General features: G+C 37.5%; 1 protein-coding gene across 1 annotated transcript; it reads left to right on the top strand.

Moving 5' to 3' along the window:
- The first annotated feature begins 873 nt into the window (after nucleotides 1-873).
- LOC118987133 (olfactory receptor 8B12-like) lies at nucleotides 874-1,820 on the top strand. Its single transcript, XM_037046177.1, has one exon. The coding sequence runs from the start codon at nucleotides 883-885 to the stop codon at nucleotides 1,816-1,818; it is 936 nt and encodes a 311-aa protein (XP_036902072.1). The 5' UTR covers nucleotides 874-882; the 3' UTR covers nucleotides 1,819-1,820.
- The last annotated feature ends 7,738 nt before the right edge of the window (nucleotides 1,821-9,558 follow it).

Below are 9,558 nucleotides of genomic sequence, written 5' to 3' on the forward strand. Positions count from 1 at the left end.
AGAACCAAGACAAACTAAAGGCTTTGAATTTTAAAGGAGAGAGGCAGAAGCAGAGTAGTCTGAGCTCTGAGTTGTCCCCTTCTTGTCACCAGGGCCATCTGACACTCTATGAGAGAGATGGATGAGAGCCAGCAGAGTCCAGCACTGTGACTGCAGTTGGAAGGAGGGTGAGTGCCTGCCTAACTTAGTCTGTTCTCTAGCACAGGGGTTAGGGTACAAAGCCCAAACCCCGGAGCCAGACAGCCTGAATTCCCCGTGTGCTGCCAATTAGAAGAACTGGGACTTTGCACAGTGTCCTCACCTGTTCAATGGGTTTAATCAAAATGCCCCAGAGCACTTAGAAAACTGCCATTAGCTTAGTTAGTGCTCAGCAAATCTTTCTTAGGTTTAGTAAATAAGTTTGCCTTATTACTGCAGTACTATTTTCACATAGTATATCCACAGCCATTCCTGCTAAAGACTTGGGACAACAGAGCCTCATCATCCTTTCTAACCAGCACTGACGAAAGGTGGAAGGTCTAGGGCAACTGGCTTCCGCTTCCCAACAGCACTGCAGAGAAGGACCCAGGTCACACAAAACTTGGTCCAGGGCTGTAGAGGGCAGGCAGTACCAGAAGAGTGTCACCACTGCAAGGTTGCAGGCTCATCCCAGCTGAGCTTTGTACACTTCTTCTCAGTTGGATGAGCCCTTACTCTGGAGGCAACTTTCACCCACCAACAGTTACTAGGATGGTTGAAGCCACATGGGAACCATAAAAACAGAGATGCAGGAACAAGGAGATGCCATCTCCACTCTAAGTTCCACTCTCAGGACTGAGTTGTTTTTCTCTCTCTATGTGAGCAACACTTTTCTTTTTCCCTCCCAGACTATCCCAGAGGAGGATGGCTGCAGATAACACCTCCTCTGTTACAGAGTTTATCCTTGCAGGATTAACAGACCAGACAGGACTCCAGCTCCCTCTCTTCCTTCTGTTTCTGGGCTTCTATGTGGTCACCATGGTGGGGAACCTGGGCTTGATAACACTGATTTGGCTGAACTCTCACCTTCATGTTCCCATGTACCTTTTCCTCTTCAACTTGTCATTCATTGACTTCAGTTACTCCTCTGCCATCATCCCCAAAATGCTGATGAGTTTTTCCTCAAAGAAGAACGTCATCTCTTACTCAGGGTGTTTGACTCAGCTCTTTTTCTTCTGTTTCTTTGTTGTTTCTGAATCCTTCATCCTGTCAGCAATGGCATATGACCGCTATGTGGCCATCTGCAAACCACTGTTGTACACGGTCACCGTGTCTCCTCAGGTGTGTTTATTTCTTTTGCTGGGTGTCTACGGGATGGGGGTTTTGGGGGCTATAGCACATACAGTTAATATACTGTTTCTGACCTTTTGTGCAGAAAACCTTGTCAATCATTATATGTGTGACATCCTCCCCCTCCTTGAGCTCTCCTGCAATAGTTCTTACATGAATACTCTGGTGGTCTTTACTGTCGTAGCCATTGACATTGGGGTGCCAATTGTGACCATTTTTCTGTCTTATGGCTTCATTCTTTCCAGCATTTTCCACATTAGTTCTACTGAGGGCAGATCCAAAGCCTTTAGTACCTGTAGTTCTCACATAATTGCAGTTTCTCTTTTCTTTGGTTCAGGAATTTTTGCATACCTTAAACCACCTTCTATTATACCCCTTGACCAGGGCAAAGTCTGTACTCTGTTCTATACCATTGTTGTGCCCATGTTGAACCCACTAATCTACAGCCTGAGGAACAAGGATGTCAAATTAGCCATGAAGAAAACCTTGGGCAGAATAACTTTCTTTTGAAAGGAATTTGAAATTGAGAAAAGGGAAGAGAATTTTTAAATGAGAGTGTTGTTATTATTTTATCATCATGATCATTAAGGAATTCAACCTTCATGCTTTATTATTCTATATTTAAAGAATGTTTTAACTTTTTCCCAAATGGATTTATTCTCTCTCACCATCACTGCAAGTCTTCCTACTTTATTTTATATAATTAGGGCTGGGAATATAAGAAAGAAAACTGCACTTGAACAAGAGTTAAATTTAAAAAAATAAAAAAAAAATTCTTTGCAATCATATCGTATGCAACATTGAATGGGGCCTCAGAATCATTTCATCCAGTCCAAAATTATAAAAACTACCTGGTGGCAGAGCCAGGACTGATATCCCAGCTTGAATCTCAGTTCAGTTTGTTTTCCTTTATGCCACGTTTTTTGCCTCATCTTCTTCTTGAAAGATGCCATTTTAAAAGTTCGTTGACCTAGTACATCTAGAGTAAAAATGGATTGACAGTAATTTCATGCTACTTACACAACATAATTTTAATACATCACATTTTGCAAGAGAATAGGAGGTGAAAAATTTTGTTGAGTAGGTCTTGGCAAAATGACAAGATCAGTGTCTGTAAGTTTTTTAGTTTGTAAATGGGTTGTGTGTTAGGCTTCCCAGAAGGCAAGTCTGGTGACCACTAACTTGGTGAATGGAGCACCGGGCACATGGCTTAGGGAATTTGACTTACAGGGAAGAGAAATGGAATTTTGAAGGGTAGAAAGATGCTGAATGGAGGCATCATATTATTTCAAGGCTGAGATGGAATTTGGAGTCTCATTTCGAGGGTTATCTTGGTTGTGGTCCAAGGTCACATGGAGCTCTGCTATCTGATCTGGTAGTCACCTGTCATGTAGGGTATTGAGCAACTGAGATGTGGACATCCAAATTGAGACATCCTGTAAGTGGGCAAAGTAAGTGTGATACACACACCCAATCTCTAAAAAATATGAAAAACAATCTCATGGATACTTTTCTACTTGATTACATGTTGAAATGATATTATTTTGGATATATTGTGTTAAATAAAATATGTCATTAAAATGAATGTGTCTGTTTATTTTTGAGGTATCTACTAGAAAGTTTAGAATTTATAGGTGGCTCGCATTATATTTCCATTGGATAACACTGGTCGAGAGGATGTAACAGAGCATTAGGTTGCCCCAGGTGCATGTTCATCTGCCAGGCAGAATCAAGCTGCAGCTTATGAAGAGAGGCAATTGCTATGGAATTTTCAGGCATTGCAGATAGCCTTGATATTCTAATAATAGAGGCATATTGGTAGGAAATAGTGATCTCATGATAAGTTCATAAAGCCACCATATTATGAAATGGGAAATAGAGCTTTATATTAAAAATCAAAAGAACAATTTTTGTCTAAACTCAATGTTATTGGTAAAATTTCTTTGGGAAGCAATAACAAATGAAGTCCTGGGCAAAATATTTTGACTTACTGGGCCGTTCCTTAGGAATGTCCATTCCATTAGGATGCAAGGGATATTTGAATAACTGTTGAGTTCTGCCTTTTGATCCTGTTCAATGCTGCCAAAAGGAAAAGAATAAGCTTATAAAGGGAGGATTGACATGAGATGAAACACAGGGTCCAGCAGAAGTAGTGCCACTGAGTGTGGTTGATAGGGGATGTGCCTGTCTCACTTGAGATGGACAGTAATGTGAACATTTTGTCAAAGGGAGCATGCTCCAGCCATTTTGTGGTTACAAAAATCATATTGTTATGTTACTAAATTACATGCTTTTTATTTTGTAATTAAAATTTTTATAAAACAAAAGGGGTACATTTTGTGCCAGACCCTATGGATGCCTGAATTTAGAGAACCTTGAATTTAGGAGTTGGGGTTGGTGTATTGAATATGTTGTTCAATGTAGGTCATGAAGGAATACGGAAAACTCCTTTTGAAAACTTTGTGCTGACTTTTATATAGCAAAGTGCACAAATCTTAAGTGTATAGCTCATTGAACTTTTGCACATGAATATGTAACCACAACCTAGATCAAGATGTGCAACATTTCCATCTACTTTCTAAAGTTTCCTCTGGCATCTTTCTAGTAAATACAACCTGCCCTCCACCCCATCCCCCACAGATATCCACTGTTCTGACTTTTATCATTGTAGAGTGTTTTCTGTACTTGAACTTCATATAGACAGGTACTGGATTGTTTGTGGCTTCTTTTCTTCATCTTAATGCCTGTCATGTACATGTATATTGCAGTATGGATGGGTAGGTTATGTTATAGTGCTGTGTAGTATTCCATCATGTGAATATACAATTATTTAGCCTGTTAATAAAGTTAGAGAGTTTCAAGTCCTTGCCTATTATTAATAAAGCCTTTAGAAACATTTTGCATGTGTATTTTGATTGAATAAGGAAACATTTCTTTTGGATTATAGTTATATGTGAATATGCTGAATAATAGAGTAGGATTATGTGCAGCTTTTGTAAACATCACTGCCAAACATCACTGTTTTCTAATGTTTGATTCAATTTGTATTGCTGTCAACAATGTTGGAGGACTCTAATTGTTCTACATCCTTGTTAACTCTCAGTACTTTTATTTTATTGCTATTTTATCCCATATGCAAAAATGTGTTTCTATTCTGGTATGAACAGTGGAATGCTTTTTTGCTGAACTTTCTTTCCTGATAAGTAATGATGTTGGGCACCTTTTTACATATTTACTGGCTGTTTGGATATCTTCTTTGAAGTAATTATTCAAGTCATTTCTTCTTTAAAAAATATGGTAGTTAGTTGTTTTCCTATTGTATTGAAGGAATTTTAAAGTGCAGATGTATGCCCATGTAAGTTTACATGTTTGTGTTGGTGTGTTTATACATAATATATATGTGTCTATGGATAATACATGCATACATATGCAGTCATCCTCCTCTCCCTATCTTCCCCAGACTATGCCTTACTTATCCTAAGTGATATCTTCTGATAACCAGTGTTTTTAATTTAAATGAAGTTTGATTTGTTAACTTTGCCTTTCGTAGTCAGTGCTGTGTCCTAATTAAGAAATTCTTTACTGTTCTTGCTGAGGCCAGAAGAACAGTGTGGAAATTTTATGAGTTAAGTTTTGCATTGGATCAAAGTGGGGTTTGGGGGTATGTGTATGTTTGCTCATAAATGTCCAGTGATTGTTCTTTTACCTGTGTTAAAAATCAGTTGATTCTATTCGTGTGTGTTTGTTTTTATTATTTGTCTATCTTGATGCCAGTACCATACAACTTTGATTACTGTAGCTTTATAATAAGTTTTGAAATCAGTTAGTATCAGTCCTGAATTTCATTCACTTCTTTCAACGTTTCTTGGCTCCTTTCAGACCTGTGAATTTCCATATGAATTCTAGACTCAGCTGGTAAATTCCTGCAAAAGAACCTGCTGCGATTTTCATTGGGATTGTATTGACAATGGGTTTTGTGCTGGGGGAGGAGGAATTGACATTTACCATCTTCTACCTCAGCAATTAATGGGAGTGTGTACTTTGTTACAGTCTCTTCAGCATGGCATAGTTTCAGAATTTTAACAATTTCCATCCATTTTTAACAATTTCCATCCTGATGGGTGACAAGCAGTGTTTCACTATTGTTATAATTTGCATTTTTTAATTTTAAGAAACATGGGAGGCGGTTTTATGTATTTAATGACTGTTGGTATTATTATTTCTTTTATGTACTGCCATTAAAGAAGTAGTAATAGTCTGGGGAAGATAGGGAGAGGGGGGTGACTGCATATGTATGCATGTATTATCCGTAGATACATATATATTATCTACACATGCACCAATACAAACATGCACACTTATATGGACTTACATGTGCATTTTAAAATTCCTTCAGTACAATAGGAAAACAACTAACTACCCTATTTTTTTAATGAGGAAATGACTTGAATGATTACTTCTTTTATGGACTGCCATAAAGTATGAAGTATTACTTCATATTTTTTTCTCATGTTTCTTCTTGATTTTGACCTTCTCCATTTTTAGGAGGACTGTATATTGGGTATAATAGCTCTCTGTTTTAGATGTAAGTTGCATGTTTTCCTCTAATTTGTGACTTGGCTTTTGACTGTTCTTATGATAAAATTTTTTTAAATTAAATGTATTAATCTTCTATTGTTTCTGGTATTTTAATGGTAGTTAGAAATATTTTCTCTCCTCTTAGGTTATAAAGAAAGTCATTCATTTTTATCATAATTTGATTGTATGGTTTTATTTATTTTTAATTTGAATATCTGGTCATTTTAAAAATTTTACCAGTGTATGGTGTGAAGAATGGGTCCAACTATATATTTTTGCAGAAGACCACCGTGTGGTTCTATTGCCATTTATAAAAAGTCCATCTTTTTCCCATGGATTTGAGCGGTTGCCTTCATTCTATACAAAGTTTCCTAGGCACCTGGGTTATTTCTTGTTTCCCATTGTGTTCTATTGGTCTGTTAATCTATACATAACCCAATACCACACTGCTTGGATTACAGAAGCTTTATAATAGTTCATGTCTTGAAGGTAATTTACCACATGTTGTTTTTTTTAATGGTTTTCCTGGCTATTCATGTTTAACCCCAACCTTTATAATTAATCTGTCTAGTTCTAGGAATAACTTAAAGGTATATTTATTGATTGCATCTTAAATTTATGAGTAAACTGAGGAAGGATTAACATCTTTGGATCTTGCGACTTCCAATCTTGAAGTGTGGTACATCTCCATTTTTTTTCAGGTCAACTTCAGTATCTTCTAGGATTGTTTTATAATTTTTTTCATCCATTTGAGCACATTGTTATTATACTCATGCATGGAAATTTTATTTTACTTTTGCAACTGTAACAAGAGTTTTCTCTTTCATTGTATTTTCATATCGTTATTATTTGTCTGTATCAATTCTATGCTAATTTTATACTTGGGAGAGTAAATATTTTTTGTAGAGTTCTTTCCAGGTATTCTTTCAGGTTTTCCAAATATATAATAAAGTATTTCATTTTTAAATACATTTTATTGATTATGCCATTACAGTTGTCTTATATCTCCCCTTCATTCTCCTCCACCCTGCACATCCTCTCCCCCAGCATTCCGCTTTCTTAGTTTATGTTCACGTGTCACAAGTTCTTTAGATTCTATATTTCCCATACTATTTTTGCCCTCCTCCATGCCTATTTTCTCTCTACTGTCTATGCTACTTATTTCCTCTACCTTCCCCCACATTCTCCTCCTCCCAGTAGCCTGTNCTTTCAGGTTTTCCAAATATATAATAAAGTATTTCATTTTAAATACATTTTATTGATAATGCCATTACAGTTGTCTTATATCTCCCCTTCATTCTCCTCCACCCTGCACATCCTCTCCCCCAGCATTCCGCTTTCTTAGTTTATGTTCACGTGTCACAAGTTCTTTAGATTCTATATTTCCCATACTATTTTTGCCCTCCTCCATGCCTATTTTCTCTCTACTGTCTATGCTACTTATTTCCTCTACCTTCCCCCACATTCTCCTCCTCCCAGTAGCCTGTTTCTAACCCTCCATGTGATCTTCATTCCTATGGTTCAGTTCCTGATCTAGCTGTCCTCTTAGTTTGCTTTTGTTTTCGGTGTGGTTGTTAATAACTGTGAGTTTGCTGGCCTTTCACTGTTCATATTTTTTATCTTCTTTTTCTTAGACACATCCTTTTAACATTTCATAGAATAAGGGCTTGGTGATGATGAACTCCTTGAATTTGACCTTATCTGAGAAGCACTTTATCTGCCCTTTCATTCTAAATGAAAGCTTTGCTGGATAAAGCAATCTTGGATGTAGGTTTTTAAATTTCATGACTCGGAATACTTCTTTTCAGCTCCTTCTTGCCTGTAAGGTCTCTTTGGAGAAATCAGCTGACAGTCTGATGGGAAGGCCTTTGTAGGTGACTGTCCCCTTATCTCTTGCTGTTTCTAGGATTCTCTCCTTCATTTTAATCTTGGTTAATGTAATTATGATGTGCCTTGGTGTGTTTCTTCTTTGTTCCAACTTCCTTGGGACTCTCTGAGCTTGCTGGATTTCCTGGAAGTCTATTTCCTTTGCCAGATTGGGGAAGTTCTCCTATATTATTTGTTGAAATAAGTTTTCCACTCGTTGCTCTTCCAATTCCCCTACTAGTGTCCCTATAATGGAATGCTTAGAGGTGTCCAGGAGGTTCCTAAGCCTCTCCTCATTCTTTTGAATTCTCGTTTCTTTTTTTTTTTAAGATTTCATATAAATTTTATTATTGACTCCTGATAGATACTCTTTTTTTAATATAATTTTTATTTAATTCTTGTTCAAGTACAGGTTTCTGTCTTATATTCCCAACCCTGCCGGCCCCCCGCCCCATGCTCCCCGCCTCCCTCCCATTTCCACCCCCCACCCTTAGTTATTGTCCATGTGTCCTTTATACTTGTTCATGTGAGTCCATTCCCTTTTCCCCTATGATTCTCTCCCCTCTCCCCTCTGGACCCTGTCAGCCTGTTCCATAGTTGAGTGTCATTGGTCGTATTTTGCTTGCATGTTTGGTTTGTTTAGAATCCTGTTAACGGTGAGATCATATGATATTTGTCTTTCACCGCCTGGCTTATTTCGCTCAGCATAATGCTTTCCAGTTCCATCCATGATGTTGCAAAGGGTAGTAGTTCCTTCTTCCTTTTCCGGCATAGAATTCCATTGTGTACATGGAAAATCCTATAGCCTCTACCAAAAAACTGCTCGAACTAATAAATGAATTTGGCAAAACAGCGGGATACAAAGTCAATATCCAGAAATCAAAGGCATTTCTGTATACCAACAATGAAGCAGCAGAAGCAGAAATCAAGAAAAAAATCCCATTCCATATAGCAAAAAGAAAAATAAAATATCTGGGAATAAACCTATCCAAGGAGGTAAAAGATCTGTATGCAGAAAACTACACAACACTGAAGAAGGAAATCAAGGATGACACAAATAAATGGAAACATATACCGTGTTCATGGATTGGAAGAATTAACATAATCAAAATGCCCATACTACCCAAAGCAATTTACAGATTCAATGCAATACCTATTAAAGTACCAATGGCATATTTCACAGACATAGAAAAAACACTTCAAAAATTTATATGGAACCATAAGAGACCCTGAATAGCAGCTGCAATTTTGAGAAAGAAGAACAAAGTAGGAGGGATCACAATACCTGATATCAAACTGTATTACAAGGCCACTGTAATAAAAACACCCTGGTACTGGCACAAAAACAGGCACATAGACCAATGGAATAGAACAGAGATCCCAGAAATAAACCCAAATCTCTATAGTCAATTAATATTCGAATTCTTGTTTCTTCATTCTTTTCTGTTTGGTCATTTTTTTTCTTTCTTCTGGTCCACTCCCTTGATTTGAGTTCCAGTTTCCTTTCCATCATTATTGGTTTCCTGTGCATTTCCCTTCATTTCACTTAGTCTAGCCTTTATCTGCTCCTCTATTTGTGACTACAATACACCAGTTCTGTGAGCATCCTGATCACCAGTATTTTGAACTATGCATTTGATAATTTGGCTATTACTTTGTCACTTAGAGTTATTGGCTCTGGGGCTTTGAGTTCTTCCTGACCCATAATGTTTTGGTTTGCTTGCACCTGTTATGAATGAGGGGTGGAGCCCTAGGTGTTCGCCAGGGTGAGGCAACTCAGTTGCTGGGTTGTGACAGTGTATGTGG

The sequence above is a fragment of the Sturnira hondurensis genome, unplaced genomic scaffold, assembly GCF_014824575.4.
Source record: "Sturnira hondurensis isolate 20B ecotype Veracruz unplaced genomic scaffold, ASM1482457v3 Scaffold0005036, whole genome shotgun sequence".
Classification (NCBI taxonomy): Eukaryota; Metazoa; Chordata; class Mammalia; order Chiroptera; family Phyllostomidae; genus Sturnira; species Sturnira hondurensis.